This window comes from Oreochromis aureus, linkage group 3 (genome assembly GCF_013358895.1).
Source record: "Oreochromis aureus strain Israel breed Guangdong linkage group 3, ZZ_aureus, whole genome shotgun sequence".
Taxonomy (NCBI): domain Eukaryota; kingdom Metazoa; phylum Chordata; class Actinopteri; order Cichliformes; family Cichlidae; genus Oreochromis; species Oreochromis aureus.
In genome coordinates this window covers 12001088-12018048 of record NC_052944.1, presented here as the reverse complement: position 1 = coordinate 12018048, position 16961 = coordinate 12001088, and the positions used below count along the sequence as shown (strand labels likewise).

Below are 16961 nucleotides of genomic sequence, written 5' to 3'. Positions count from 1 at the left end.
ATACTGTGTGCCTACCTGTGTTCCTTGTCGCGTCTTCTGTATAACCTGGTGTATCTCTGCATCTCTCTGCATTCTTGGTTCTGCGTTCTCATCCCATGTTCATACGGGCATATTATGGTTTCAGGTTTGTTCTCTAGTTTTCCCAGTTTAGGTGATATTTTAGTTCTGTACTCGCCACCCTTGCTTTTGTTGTTTTCACCTCCCATAATAAAGCTCACTCAAATCACAGCTTTGCCTGCATCTTGGGTCCTCCTTCACTACACCTCAAGACTGCTGCTGTGATAGTACGACGCGACCAAACATGGGCCCAGCAGCATTCACACCTTCGAGGAGCTTCAGGAGGAATTAACTGACTCCGTTTCGAGGTGGATTAGCCTGTGGCTAGAGCATGAGCAGAAGGAGTTTCGTTGCGCCTCGGAGACCTGGTTACAGCGACTGGTTTCCGGCCTCCCCTGGTTACTGAGCTCGCTTCATCCACTCGAACAGGACTTCCTCCTTAACACCCTTCACCTTCACCCCCCAGACGCTTTCGCTTTACTGCCCAATTCAGCAGAGAAAGCGCAACACACCTCGCTGGATGTGGAGTTAGCTTTGCCGTTAGCTGCCCAGCCGGAACAGTTGTCTGCTCCATCACCAGCTCCATTTTCACCTGCACCATTACTTCAGCCACTGGCCCACTCATCAGCTTTGCCGTCAATACAGCCTCTAGCGCAGCCTGTAGCTCAAGCTTTAGCACTGTCTACAGTTCAGTTACCTGCTCAGGGCGTAGCCCAACCCTCAGTTCAGTCCTTAGCTCCACTACCTATTCAGCCATCACATTCACCCGCTTCAGCTGTGCTTAAGGCTACGTCAGTGCAGGCCAGAAGGGACTGTTTTTCTACCACATCTTCAAGGCAGATTAAAACTGTAATGTTTCCTAAAAAGCTGGCCGGAGACAGTTACTCTCTCCAGGGCCTCCCCAGAGGCTGAGCTTCGACCCTCAGCCAACTCTGCACCCCTGGAGCCTAAGAAGCCAGCTGAGGACTTCACCCTGCTGTAGCTGCCTGAGCAGAGTCAGTGCTCTACGCAGCTCCAGCCTGCCTTGTGTGTGCTAGAGGGCCCCATGACTGCTGGTTTGGTTTTGTTCCACTGGGGGGGTCCGAGGAGCCCATCCAGACATCACAGTCGCCTGCAGTGCAACCACCTGCGGTTTCCACGCCGTTGCCTGCAGCATCATCCTCGTCTGGTTCTGCGGCCACCACCCCACCGTCTGGTCCACGTCCAGTGCCTCAACATCAAAGGCCACTTTCCAGGCCGCTGCCTGAACATCATCGCCGTCGTGGATGGCCTCCTGAACTGTGTTGCCACCTCTGCCTTCTGCATGGTCGGCCACCCGCCCTACCTCGTCATGGGCAATTGAGCCATAGGCTCCCAGAACTGACTGAACTGCATGTGTGTATGGACGTTTTGCATTGGACTCCTGAGACTCTGTTTTGGTTCTGTTCCGGGGAGGCATTCCTCCTGTGTCCCCTCTTGGCCACCTGTGCCTATGAAATGATGTACTGATGTCAGCATACTAAATCACCAATAGTTCTTTTTCTAGACACTCACCTTAACAATAGAGACAATAAGCTAATCAAATCATCTGTTAATCTTTGTTTTTCCAGCTCCTCAGAATTCAGAAGGTCTAATATCATCAGGACAAACTGAGAACAGCATCACTCTGCAGTGGAATAAAGTCAACAACAAAATCCGCTTTATTCTCCAGTTCAATGATACAGAGACAAACATCAGTGTCCCAGATGAAGATGGACCAGTAACTCACACAGTCTCATCTCTCACTCCTGGAACTCAATACACATTCACTCTCTACTCTGTGTTTGAGAACGTCAGAAGCAGTGGAGTCAGCATTACTGCAGTCACTGGTAAGTTACAAAAGTGTAATCAATAAGGAGACGTAAAATGTTTTCTTTATCCTCACACACTTTATTTGCTTAAACCTTTAAATTGATTAGAAATCCCAGCCTACTATTAATACAATACAGCATACTACATAGAGTGCAGTATACAGGTCAACGGATGTTCAAGATGGGATTTACATCTTCCAACAACTGCTCACACTGGCAAGGCAATACACCTGACAATTATATCAACGCTCTGGTTCGGTTCACCAGTTTAGAGGCCAGGCTTTTAATTCTAACAATTTCCCTCCTTTTCACAAAAAGCATGTGTTTCATTCAGCCTGCCGTCCCACGGTTTCTCCCTCCATTGTGATACTCGCTTTTCATGAACACAGGCATTTTATCTTCTAAATGCTTTTCAGTTTATTTCAATCATTAAAGCTTAAACATGAAAATAATGATTTATGCTTCTCACTGGTTCTCTAGAAAAAGTCTGGGAACTTTTGGGTCATTACAAGTTTTGCCATACCTAAATTATTAAACACACAAATAAAGTCATAAAAACCATCATAGAAACCATTGTTTCATGTTAAAACTCGACTTCCCCCCTTTTGACACACTCCCATGTGTCAGTTCATCGGAGATAGAAATTAAAAGAAAAGATTAGTAACATAATTTCTCTGAAAACATTAGAAATTCTCCTTTCGAGTAGCTTTGCTCCAGCCCTGCTATCCTGTGTTAGGGAATGAAATCAGTTTAATTATCATGTTAAATCTGTTAAACTCCTGGCTCCGCCCAGACCCTGCATCTGCAAAACTACCTAGAAACAAAACGTGTGTTAATATCAACTTCACCTTTGCAACTCTGTTCCCCCCGTTTTTCCCCTCATTGACCACAGCACGGGAATTTATGTCTCAATTCAGCCATGAATCCAGCTCACCTGATTTATCACTAACCCCAACCGTCACTGGCATCTGATAGTGTGGCACTGCATATTATTCCTTTGATGTCACTGTTTTTCGATCTGTTAGAGTACTTAAATATGAAGTAGACTGCGTCCACAACAAGTCAATACAGCTGTGAATGTGGCCAATTATCAATCGAATAACAGTCGATAACAAAATGATAGCTTTTATTTTATGCATGCTTTTAGTCAACCACTCACCCAGAGGATCTTCAATCCCAGAAAATTCCTTCTCCTCATTTAATAAAGTCTGTCATCCTTCCATGCCCTGATAACTGGCCCATCCGGAGCTGTATCACTTTGAAATGTACATACAACAAGCCAAACCACACCAACCCTTTTTCCACCCTGAGGATGTCCAACGCCATCCTAGTCTGGACTGTCAAAGGTGACTTTAACGCCGACTGTCCTGTTTATTGCATTCCCTGGTCAGATTGGCTAATCTCTGCACATTGGAATAAACATAATTGACTTGGTCAACATTTTATTGGGTGTCATTTCAAAATATTATAGATTCAAACCCTGCTAAATTATGTTTATCCAGAACTCCTGTCTCCAAGTTTTGGAGAATTTATGTTTTGTGTCAAATTTTAGGAATTTGACCATAAGTTAAATTTATGCCATTATCACGCCATTGGGGCTTACCTTTCCCACTTTTGTGATATTCCTCCCTCGAACATTCACAATTACCCTCCTTTGGCGTGTAAACTGGTTGTGTGGTCAAGTGGGTGAGTGTAATGGTACATTTATCAAAACACAATGGATTTTTTTTTCTTTACTTTGCTCTTGTTCTTTTGCAATACCACATCCTAGCACTTTTATTCATAAATATTGTTAAAGTTTTGGCCATTTTCCTCTATAAAATTTAATTGACTTTTACAGTGGCCTGCTATGGTTAATATTAACCTATTCCAGTCAGGAGTGATATCAAAAGTTCTCCACTGTAGCATTTGGCATTCCCAACAATATAATGTGATACCTAATCAAAACACAGCTAATAAAACACAATTTTCTTAATACAAACATCAGTAACTCAACATTAGCAACCAAAGGGTTAAGTCTGCAGTTCCACACTCATGTGAAGCTACAGTCTTCCCCTCTGGTCTCTCTTGTTCTCCTGCTCCTGCAAAAAACAAAAAAAGCATCCACCCTTTTCTTACCGGCTTTACTAATCCTAAGGTCGGTGCAGTTTGTCTCAGTATCAAGTCAGTCAAAACTTTTAGTCTACAAAGTCAATCCACACACAGTCCACACACACACCAGGTATTGCTGATAGTGGAGTCTCATGCGCACGTCTCTGAGTATTCACTCAGAGCAATATCACCTCATCTCAAAGACAAGACACTTCTTTATGATTTTGGACTGGATTGACTCGCAGCAATCCTTTTAGACTCAGGACTCACCATCTCATGTGATCAGTGTCCCATATACGTGACTTTCTCCAAAGCCCATTATAATCATGGAGAAGCACACTTTGTGACCGTTTCCAGTAAGAATATTTCATAGCATTTTAAATTTCACTTTTGCAGGCGCTGGTTAAAAGACAGCTGATTCTTAAATCATGAACTCACAAAATATCACCACCGGTGGATCACACCTCTCAGATTTTATCATCTCAATGCACTGTAACAAAAGCAAAAACAAATGTAACCAATAAAATAAAAATACTAGGGCCAATTCCAGACATGTTCAAGCATAAAACTGTCTCTCTCTTAAAGAAAAAACCCAAACCTCACTGATAAAAATCAACCTAGTGCTAAGCAAAACCCAAAAATCAACCAAAAGAAAATTCACAGGAAGATTTTGCTTCCTCATGGAACAATACTGTTTGGGAATGAGAACCTCAGGTGCTGTAGAACCTTTTGTTCCTCCTTGAATTAAGTCTCAATCACAGAAAATGCGGCGCTCCAAAATAAAACAGTTAGTTCATCATTTTCACTCTGTACCACTGCTCCTCATCAGGTCTGTGTGAAGCACAGTACACAATTCAGTCGAGGCCTTGAGCAGCCATAAACAGAAATCCTGCGGCATGCAGTCACGTCATCATTTTCACCCTATCACTAAACACAGACATTGTTTTCATAAGCAAAGAATTTTAGACCTGGGGTCCGTTCTTCGTACCTCGCTTACTACATCCAAGATCAAATGACACATCCAAGATCAAATCATCGCGCCAACTTTGAGCTCGCTAATCCGGTTCTCCGAACACACCTGTTGTTGATGATTAGTATAGCTGGATGAAGTAATCTGAGATCACTGGGTGGCTTAAAAGGGGCTACGCATCGATAGTAGAAACATTGATCGGCAACCCTTTGATTGGTCGGCGAAAATGTCGAAGGAGCGCGCTCAGTAGTTTTCGGCAGCAGAGCAAGAACTCTTGATTGAGGGATTTCAGGAGTTTCAGAGTTTAATTAAAACGCAAGGGAACACTGCAAAGGCTGCAAAAGCAAGGAGAGAGGGCTGGCAGAAAGTTGCTGACAAATTAAACTCGTAATTTATTATATTATATTACATCCTCTTTCACATTAGAGCCACAACAGGACCCACTAGAACATGGGAACAAGTAAAAGTGAAATATAAGAATATTCTACAGAATGGTAATATTTATCACTTATATTGCTTTTAGTCTCTTGAAAAGAGACCCTGAAATAATCTGTTTGTTTGTTTATAACAGCAACCAAGAAAAGGGCAGAGCAAATAAAGACAGGTGGTGGTCCTGCACCCCCTCGTCACACCCCGGCTTTTTGTACTGTGACATTTATTGACATTGTGGGTTTTTTGTGTGTAGTTTTACATAACACTCCATCACTTTTACCTTTTCCCATGCAAGGGTGACTGAAAAATATATATATATATATATATATATATATATATATATATATATATATATATATATATATATATATATATAAAAAATATGCGCGCACACTGTCACGCTGAGCTAAAGGATCCTGTCTATCCCGCAATATCCGCTGAATTCTGAAAACTCTCCTTATCAATCTTGCACCTTCCGCAATGGGTCGCTCGCATACAAACGGACAGGACATGGCTGCGACAGACTTCCCAAATCCACCTTCGCTTTTATAGCCGTGGTCTCTCATCTTGATTACACGAAGTAATTTACTATTACTACTCTAAAATATGAATTACATCTGAAATAATCAAATACATGAAATAGAATGATTAATAGTACATTTCCCTTTTTTTAGGAAATGACCTGTGTATCTGTATGAAATCAATAAAAGAATCAAATACTGCATTATCTTTAGTTACATTGATAATATTTATTTATGGAAAAACAGTGGAGAAATATCGCTGTTGCTTTCGTATAAATGCAGCGGACATACCTGAGTGGCCGCGATCTAATCCTGTTTACATAAAGTAAGCCTGCTCCCAAGCAGGTTTACGCTTACGGATCTGTTGCTATGACAGCAAGTCCCGGATGAGCTTCGGAGAACCGAATGATCCAAGATCACACGAAATCGTCAACAATCAAATCCGGCTAACTTACTTAGCGAGGTACGAAGAACGGACCCCTTGTTCCTTAAATGTACATTTGTCCCCTTTGGATGGCATAAAATGCGTTCTGTCAATGGCTTCTCGTAACAGATTCTGTTTTTGGGTGTTTGTGTGCAGCATTTTGCGTATCAGCATAAGCATTTGTTAGCAAAGCATTCTTCATTGCATCAGCATATGTGTGTACATCACTCTTCATCAGTGTTGGTCAAGTTACTTGAAAAAAGTAATCAGTTACTAATTACTGATTACTTCCCCCAAAAAGTAATCCCGTTACTTTACTGATTACTTATTTTCAAAAGTAATCGATTACTTAGTTACTTAGTTACTTAGTTACTTTTTAAAAACACGATTTACAACCTGAATAGGTGATAAAGCGATAGATCTTTCAGCCCAATTCTACTTTTTCTGCATAATTCATCATACAAAATGTAATCAAATGGAAAAGTCTCTTTTTAAAACTTGTTTTATTAGTTTTAATCTTTTAACTTTATGCATCAAGCAAAAATTAAATTATATGCAACATTCTCTGACTGGAAGAAATTTGTTTAACATTTAAACCTATTTTCTGCACATTCCAGCACATAAAATAAAATATTTTTTTGTGTTTACACTCACTCTTTCAAATAGATGCAAGTAAAACACAGCAGAAAATAAATAAAATCAAAGACTAGCGGTCCTGTTGCTCTATTTTCACCTGTAAAGCAGGACTGGGGTAGGCGGAGGAGGTTTACCCTGGTGCAGGTGTGCCGCAGCGGTCAGTGGAAGAATCCGCATGAGTTTCTCTGTGAATTTCACATTACGTCGTAGTACACTCGGTGCTTGCTTGGAAGTTTAGGGTTTTTTCGCTGTAAAAGAAGTTTTCTTCCCACGCACAACGGACACTAATGTTTTTGTCACTTTTATGGAATCAAACTCAAAATAAGGTCAGTACTTCCACGCTTTAAACGCTGCATGCTACACTCTGTCCCGCACTCGATATATTATGATCTGCAGACAGCTGTTGTCACGAACGTCGCACTCGCCACGCCACTGTCATGAGACGTTCTCGCAAAAATCACGGTTTTAGTAACGCAGTAACGCAGGCGTTCCTACGTGAAAGTAACGGTAATCTAATTACCGTTTTTGCAATAGTAATCCCTTACATTACTCGTTACTTGAAAAAAGTAATCAGATTACAGTAACGCGTTACAAGTAACGCGTTACTGCCCATCTCTGCTCTTCATTGCACGAGCGTGTGCATGTGTATTTGGTGTGTCACTTCTCAGTGAATCAGCATTTTGATTTAGGTGTGTGTCATTTCTCACTCAATCAACGAGTGCACATGTGTTCGTGTGTGTATCACTTCATGCTGAATCAGTGTGTGTTCATCACTTTCCTGTTCTGGTGTCTTGGGTAAACCACGCCCTGAAGCGTGCTCTGGGGTCCTGCCCTCCTCCTTTTCAGCCTGTTTGCGACCACTGCTGCTGCTCAGTCCTGTCCATCCTGGTTCTGACCCCAATTGGGACAGTCCTTTCTCCAGTGTCCATGCTCGCCGCATGTGGAACCTGCATTGTGTTCTGTCCGTTCTGAGGTGCCTTTTGACCTCAGTAGCTCCTGTCTCTGTCACGCCCTTTTTTCTGCTGCCCGATCATCCGTGTTGGTCCGTCACTGACCTGCACAGCGTTAATGCAGAGCTATCAGGGCCAGCATTATGTTGTTCGGCCTCACTTTTTCATCCGGGCTTAATGGGCGTCTCGTCACAGCTCTGTCAGCTGAAGCTGTCGGGGAATCTTCCCCCGTGTAGTGAAACGGGCCTTGGGTTCAGCACCCTCCGTCTGTGCTGTATGAGATCCCTTTCCTGTAGCACTGTTGGCATTTTCAGGTTGTTTTGGATCCAGCTGTTGTAGCATTTGGTCAGGGTCATGTCGAAGATGGTAGAGCAGGAGTCCAGGTAAGCCTCGGCTCCCAGGGCTGGCAAAGCACCCTGTAATCAAGCATAAAGAGGAAGGAAAAAAAAAAAAAAAAAAAAAAAACAACACACAAAAAAAACCCAACAACCCACAAGAAACACAAAAACAAAAAACAGGAATGGACGAAAAGGAAAATGATATTGTGTTGGCTGTGTTACAAGGAGAGGGGAGAAACACCGGGCGGGGCCCTGTGTCAGCCTTCTCTCCCCCTTTTTTTTCCTTTTTTTTTTTCTCCTTTTTTCATGATATAATCAACTAATAGCCCACTGAGTTAACAGCACAACACAGGTACATATTTAAATTCTCAAGATCATGTTTAAACTCACAAAAGAGAATTTTCCTTCCTTCAGTAAGTCACTTGTGTTGTTCAATCAGCAGAAAACATCTCACAATTTGACTCTTAACCACTAAATTTATTGTTTCATCACTGGTTGGTCATACCAGCCTCTTTTTCTTTAGTCAAGCTGTTGTCCTGCAACCCGTAGATTTTATTTGTTAGTAGTGGATAAACTTAGCATTTAACAACAGGTGTTAAGTTTCCCTGCTTCAACCTTGCTGAAAAATCTTCACGTGTTCATGAGTGTAAGCTGCTTTTCATTGCTTGTGTGTACGTTTGTAGGGAGGTTAATCGTATGTGTGTTCAGTGGAGCTGCAGATCCAGCAAAGCTTCTCTCTGCCTTAGCTTTTGTTTTCCAAAAGAGGTGTTTCCTTAAAAGGAGCCTTTCTCTCACATTTCTCAGCCTGTGTGTGGGTTTGTTTCTTTCACCTTTTGTTGCGATGCTCCGGACACTTTCTCAACCTCCACAAGTCAGTTGGCCCCGAATTTCAACCCAATTTTATGTTCTCTTAAAACTTTCATTTCTCCTCTAATTCCCTCCTCGCTGCTGTCCGTTCCACAGCTGCTGATTCTTGCTGGGTGCGGTTCCCATTATGTTAATCATTTTGCGCCGGCCGCTGTGCTTGTGGTGGATGGTTGATCCAGGTCCGTAGCCACCTGTATTAACACACTGAGAATTAATTAATATCATTTTCATCACTGGTAAATAGACAAGCAGGCAACACGCCCACCTTTACAGCACAAACTGCACGCCAGTCTCACAAATTCCTCTCTGCTTCTCAATAATTCTCCACTCTCCCTTTATTTCTTCTTTCTCTACGTCAGATTTAAAACCCAACATATTTCACACCGCTATTCAACTTTTACTGCTTTGACTCCTCTTTTTTCTTTACACCACAGAGAATGTCACCCAATTAAGCCCATCTATCTCTATGTGGCTCCAAATTACCCTCTTATCTCTCTTCTTTCCTTTTTTTCCCCCCGTTTGCTTTATTTTTACACACTCTCCAGGGGACAGGCACAAAACAATCAACAATTTCTACCGCTGAAGTGAGTGATTTGACCTTTTTACCTAATGTAAAACTCAACCTTTGATCTTTAAATATATCTTGTTCTATGCCAGAATAAACATCAACCCGTGATTACACAGTAGTCTTTTTGTTTATACTGGGGCTAACGCGGGAGTCCTAAGTTCCCAAGTCGCCACCTCAGCTAACCTAGTTACCTCCGGACCGCGTCCGAATTACCGGTTGGGAAACCACTCCCGGAACTAATCCACAAGGCCCACTAGGCATCAACCTGAGTATCTTAAAATGTGTCTGCTCTAGTGCCCTCTAATTCACACATTAACCGTCACTGTCACCATGTTCATATTTCACACACAGTGTCTCACATGCAGAAATACACAGAAACCTCTAAGCTCAACTTGGAAATAATTTAAAGTGTTTTTGCAACAAAAGCCAGTATCCATTTCATATACTGAACTTTGGCCATAACGTTTCCACAGTTTGTCACAGAAGCCAGTCATAGACTAAGTTAAATGTGGAATTTAATGTGGGCTGCAACTCTAGTCTCAACGTAGAATGTTTAGTTTCTTGCTAGAGCCAGTTCCTATGTCACACTGGAATTCAGCCTCAACTTATGTTAGAATCTCGCCCCGAAAACCAGACACCAACAAAATTTAATGTGAAAATACGTGTGACTCAGTAGTGATGGGATTTCCGGCTCTTTTTAGAGAACCGGCTCTTTCAGCTCGGCTCACTAAAAAGAGCCGGCTCTTCCTGCTCCGAACCGGCTCTTCAGGTTGTTTTGTTGCTTTAATTTATTATTAACAATAATATAAAATTATGCACAAAAGGAATTACTAATGTAAAAAAAGTGGTTTTATTTATATATAAATATATGTGGTGGCCCCTAGAGACAAAGCACGTACAAACTCCAAAACACATTTCTAGCATGAACTGAACTTCCAAAACAGAGCTACCTAGATCACTTAAATTACACAATTGAAAGCATATGTGTATTGTTTGTGTATTTATACACAAGCACAAATAAATATTCAAATAATAATAAAGAGGTTCATTTACCTGTTACTACTACACACCAAATCCAGTCGTTGGTACTTGCTGGCTTGTGTAGCCACTGGGTAACAAAAGCTCAACACTGCGCCTAGCATCCTGGTGCACTTCTGGTGTCGTTTGTACGCGCTTGGTCTCTAGGGTACCGTAAATATACTTTTATTTATTCAAAAATATAATAAATCATATAATACAAAAAACTATTTACATTTCAACTTTTAACTGTTGTGAAATACAAAACACAATTAAATACAAATTAAATTAAAGCTGCAAGCAGCGTTATGAGGGCCCTCGCACCGTGGCGCGTCGAGCCACGCCAAACACCTAAAACCAGCACATCCGATCTGATATCACATTGATGGAATTCATGCATTTAACCACCAGCAAACATTTCTTCTCATTCAATCATGATTATAGTCGTCCCACTAGGTGGCGCTCTAACCATTATTGACAAATGTCATAACAAACATTTCCGAGGTCGAATCTCATCGTACCTGTGAATTTTCCGGAGAGATTGGACATTGTGTTTTTGAGTGACAGCAGATTACTGCTTTTTGGCGAGTGATTGAAACTCTACGTGGCGCCATGACCCCCCCCCCCCCCATTTCCCTGAACGTAAAATGCTTCGCAATTTAACATCACAAAGGTCTTTAGATTCCATGCACTGGAGATCGTGTTAATCTGATGAAATCCGTTGGAGGAGTTCGTCAAAGAACGGTGCCTGAAAAGAGGGGAAAATGGTGCCAAAATTACACATTAATTTTAAAATGGCTGACTTCCTGTTGGATTTGGGATATTGCTCCAAGAGACTTTTTTGTACATCTTGATGTTGCCTATAAGCTTACCAGGTTTCAGACTCATACATAAAACACAGAGCAGGGGCTGATGTTTTGAAATTTTGTAGGGGGCGCTGTGGAGCCATTTTGCACTATTCAAGGAAAGTGATCACATAACAAGAAAGCCCTCATGACATTGGAGGTGTGCGCCAAATTCCAAGACTTTTCAAACTTTCCAAGCCCCTCAAAATCCACTTCATTGCTCATGGTGAACCGCCTTCCCACCAGGGTGCGCCGTTAAGTTTAAAGTCACAATTTTCTCACTGAAGCATCAAGAGGGACTGATGGTGATATTCACCGCTTTTGAGGTGGCCACGATGAACCTGTGAAAATCAGTACAACAAAATGAAAGATGACATTTCCTGTTGCCACTAGGTGGCGCTCTACTTATTCTTGACAATGGGCACATCAATCTGTTCAGGGCGGGTCTGACATCATGCCTGTAAAGTCTGGTACTGATCAGACTGAATTTCATTGAGTTATACTAATTTGTTTCTTCATGGCGAGACATCAATGTTCGCCATGCTGCTGGGGTCACACCCTTTCGCGAAAAGTCAGTTTTCACTAGAAGCCAAGACCAACTCCTTAGGGCTTTCCTGGAGAAATTTGAGGCTGCAGATGTCACCCATCACAATACTGTACCCCAAAGTGTAAAACATGACATTTCCTGTTCCCACTAGGTGGCGCTGTACCTGATGTCAAATATGGCAGTTGAAATATGTTCAGGGGTGGAGCCTTATCATGTGTCCACTTTGGTCAAGGTCGGACAATGTATGACAGAACGAGAGGCAATAAGATTTTCATGGCGAGTCATCGAAATTCGCCGTGGCGCCACAGCCTCACCGTATCGCGAAAACTCAAAAGCTCCGCAATTTAACATGGCCCAGGTGTGTAGTTGACACTGACCAAATATAAAGCTTGTACGATGAAATTCCAATGAGGAGTTCGCAAAAGTTCGAGGCATGGAAATGGCAAAATTAGAGCCAAAATGTCACCTTCACTTCCAAATGGCGGACTTCCTGTTGGGTTTTGCGTAAAGGTCCCCATTTCCTTTTTGTTCGTCTTGGCATGATACACATGTGTGCCAAATTTCATACATGTAGCTAAAACGATGTGTTCGTAGGGCTGCATTTAACAAGGCATAGGTGGCGCTACAGAGCCATTTCCCAGTGCTCATATGTAAAACCATTAAAATACAAAATTTTTCACCAGACCTGGCATGTGTGCAAAATTCCAAGAGTTTTCGAGCATGTTAAAGCCCGCAAAAAGGCCCTTCTTTTGCCTGAATAATAAGAATAATAATGATGATAATAATAATAATAAGAAGAAGAAACGGAGCAGATACAATAGGGCCTTCGCACTCTCAGTGCTCGGGCCCTAATAATAATAATAATAATTAAAGCTGCAAGCAGCGATATGAGGGCCCTCGCACCCCAGCACGTCGAGCCAAGCCCAACTCCTAAAACCAGTGCGTCCGATCTGATGTCCCATTGATGGATTTCATGCATTTAACCACCAGCTAAAATTTCATCTCATTCAACCATTATTATAGTCGTCCCACTAGGTGGCGCTCTAACCATTACTGACAAATGGCATAACAAACATTTCCGAGCTCAACTCTCATCACGCCTGCGACCTTTGGGAGAGATTGGACATTGTGATTTTGAGCGACAGCAGGTTACTGCTTTTTGGCGAGGGATTGAAACTCCACGTGCCGCCATGACCACCCCGTTTCCTTGAACGTAAAAAGCTTCGCAATTTAACATCACAAAGGTCTTTAGATTCCACACACAGGAGATCGCGTAAATCTAATGAAATCCCTTGGAGGAGTTCGTCAAAGTATGAGGCCTGAAAAGAAGGGAAAGTGTCGCCAAATTTACACATTAATTTTAAAATGGCTGACTTCCTGTTGGATTTGGGATATTGCTCCAAGAGACTTTTTTGTACATCTTGATATCTCCAATAAGCTTGCCAGGTTTCAAACTCATACATAAAACACAGAGCAGGGGCTGTTGTTTTGAAATTTTGTAGGGGGCGCTGTGGAGCCATTTTGCGCTGTTCAAGGAAAATGAACATATAAAAAGAAATCCCTCATCACATTAGAGGTGTGCGCCACATTTCAAGACTTTTTAAACTTTTCAAGCCCCTCAAAAGCCACTTCATCTTTCATGGTGAACTGCGTTGCCACCAGGGTGCGCCGTTCAGTTTATAGTCACAATTTTCTCACTGAAGCATCAAGAGGGACTGATGGTGATATTCACCGCTTTTGAGGTGGCCACGATGAACCTGTGAAAATCAGTACAACAAAATGAAAGACATGACATTTCCTGTTGCCACTAGGTGGCGCTCTACGTATTCCAGACAATGGGCATATCAATCTGTTCAGGGCGGGTCTGACATCATCCCTGTAAAATCTGGTACTGATCAGATTTGATTTCATTGAGTTACACTAATTTGTTTCTTCATGGCGAGACCTCAATGTTCGCCATGCTGCTGGGGTCACACCCTTCAGCGAAAACTCAGTTTTCTCTGTAACCCAAGACCAACTCCTTAAGGCTTTCCTGGAGAAATTTCAGGCTGCAGATGTCACCCATTACAATACTGTACCCCAAAGTGTAAAACATGACATTTCCTGTTCCCACTAGGTGGCGCTGTCCCTGATGTCAAATATGGCAGTTGAAATATGTTCAGGGGTGGAGCCTTATCATATGTGTCCACTTTGGTCAAGGTCGGACAATGTATGACAGAACGAGAGGCAATAAGATTTTCATGGCGAGTCATCGAAATTCGCCGTGGCGCCACGGCCTCACAGTATTGCGAAAACTCAAAAGCTCCGCAATTTAACATGGCCCAGGTGTGTAGTTGACACTGACCAAATATGAAGCTTGTACGATGAAATTCCAATGAGGAGTTTGCAAAAGTTCGAGGCATGGAAATGGCAAAATTAGAGCCAAAATGTCACCTTCACTTCCAAATGGCGGACTTCCTGTTGGGTTTAGGACATGGCCATAATAGACTTTTTTTGCGCCTCTCGAACGTTAGATATGTGTTCGAGTTTTATACATGTAGGTCATACCCATCTCGGGGCTCGCGTTTCTCATTTTTCTAGGTGGCGCTACTGAGCCAATTTTCCCTGGACATGTCTACGGACATTAAAATGCGTAAATTTTCACGAGACCTGACGAGTGTGCAAAATTTCATGAGTTTGAGCATGTTTAGGCCCTCAAAAGGCCGATTCATTTGGAAGAAGAAGAAGAAGAAGAAACAGAGCAGATACAATAGGGCCTTCGCACTTTTGTGCTCGGGCCCTAATTAAAGCTGCAAGCAGCGTTATGAGGGCCCTCGCACCCCCTGCACGTTGAGCCACACCCAACACCTACAACCAGCACGTCCAATCAAATGTCACATTGATGGAATTCATGCATTTAACCACCAGCTAAAATTTCATCTCATTCAATGATGATTATAGTCGTCCCACTAGGTGGCGCTCTAACCATTACTGAGAAATCGCATATCATTCCTGAACGTAAAAAGCTTCGCAATTTAACATCACAAAGGTCTTTACATTCCACACACAGGAGATCGCGTCAATCTGATGAAAATCCTTGGAGGAGTTCATCAAAGAACGAGGCCTGAAAAGAAGGGAAAATGTCGTGAAAATTAGACCTTAATTTTAAAATGGCTGACTTCCTGTTGGATTTGGGATATTGCTCCAAGAGACTTTTTTGTACATCTGGATGTCGCCTATAACCTTAGCAGGTTTCAGACTCATACATAAAACACAGAGCAGGGGCTGATGTTTTGAACTTTTGTAGGGGGCGCTGTGGAGCCATTTTGCGCTAATTAATGAAAATGATCACATAGCCAGATACCCTTATTCACATTGGAGGTGTGCGCCAAATTTCACGACATTTTAAACTTTGCAAGTCCCTCAAAAGCCACTTCATCTTTCATGGTGAACCGCGTTGCCACCAGTGTGCGCCGTTCAGTTTAAAGTCACAATTTTCTCACTGAAGCATCATGAGGGACTGATGGTGATATTCACCGCTTTTGAAGTGGCCACGATGAACCTGTGAAAATCAGTGCAACAAAATATAAGACATGACATTTCCTGTTCCCACTAGGTGGCGCTCTACATATTCCTGATAATGGGCACATCAATCTGTTCAGGGCTGTTCTGACATCATCCCTGTAAAGTCTGGTTCTGATCAGACTGGATTTCATTGAGTTATACTAATTTGTTTCTTCATGGCGAGACATCAATGTTCGCCATGCTGCTGGGGTCACACCCTTTTGCGAAAACTCAGTTTTCACTGTAACCCAAGACCAACTGCTTAAGGCTTTCCTGGAGAAATTTGAGGCTGCAGATGTCACCCATCACAATACTGTACCCCAAAGTGTAAAACATGACATTTCCTGTTCCCACTAGGTGGCGCTGTCGCTTGCGTCAAATATGGCAGTTGAAATATGTTCAGGGGTGGAGCCTTATCGTATGTGTGCTCTTTGGTCCAGATTGGAACATGTATGACAGAATGAGAAGCGATAATATTTTCATGGCGAGTCATCAAAATTCGCCATGGCGCCACAGCCTCACCGTATCCCGAAAACTCAAAAGCTCCGCAATTTAACATGGCCCAGGTGTGTAGTTGAGACTGATTAAATATGAAGCTTATGCAATCAAATCCCAAGGAGGAGTTCGCAAAAGTTCGAGGCATGGAAATGGCAAAATTAGAGCCAAAATGTCATATTCACGTCCAAATGGCGGACTTCCTGATGGGTTTAGGACATGGCCATAATAGACTTTTTTGTGCGTCTCCTAACGTTCGATATGTGTGCCAACTTTCATACATGTAGGTCATACCCATCTCGGGGGCTCACGTTTTTCATTTTTCTAGGTGGCGCTACTGAGCCAATTTCCCCTGGACATGTCTATGGACATTAAAATACGTAAATTTTCACCAGACCTGACGCGTGTGCAAAATTTCATGAGTTTTTGAGCATGTTTAGGCCCTCAAAAGGCCGATTCATTTGCCGTAATAATAATAATAATAATAATAATAATTAAAGCTGCAAGCAGCGATATGAGGGCCCTCGCACACCCCGGTAGCGTCGAGCCAAGCCCAACACCTAAAACCAGCGCTCCGATCTCATGTCACATTGATGGAATTCATGCATTTAACCACCAGCTAAAATTTCATCTCATTCAACCATTATTATAGTCGTCCCACTAGGTGGCGCTCTAACCATTGCTGACAAATGGCATAACAAACATTTCCGAGCTCGAGTCTCATCACGCCTGCGAACTTTGGGAGAGATTGGACATTGTGTTTTTGAGCGACAGCAGGTTACTGCTTTTTGGCGAGTGAGTGAAACTCCACGTGCCGCCATGACCACCCCG

At 42.5% G+C, this 16961-nt stretch overlaps 1 protein-coding gene across 11 annotated transcripts in view; it reads left to right on the top strand.

Annotated features, from left to right (window-relative positions):
* Window positions 1-16961, top strand: part of LOC116320300 (receptor-type tyrosine-protein phosphatase H-like) — a 56957-nt gene that overhangs the window by 13582 nt on the left and 26414 nt on the right. For all 11 annotated transcript variants that reach the window (XM_039609355.1, XM_039609357.1, XM_039609359.1 and 8 more), the window contains exon 5: window positions 1647-1904. In XM_039609355.1, coding sequence (XP_039465289.1) covers window positions 1647-1904 — 258 coding nt within the window. The remainder of the gene's footprint in view (window positions 1-1646; window positions 1905-16961) is intronic.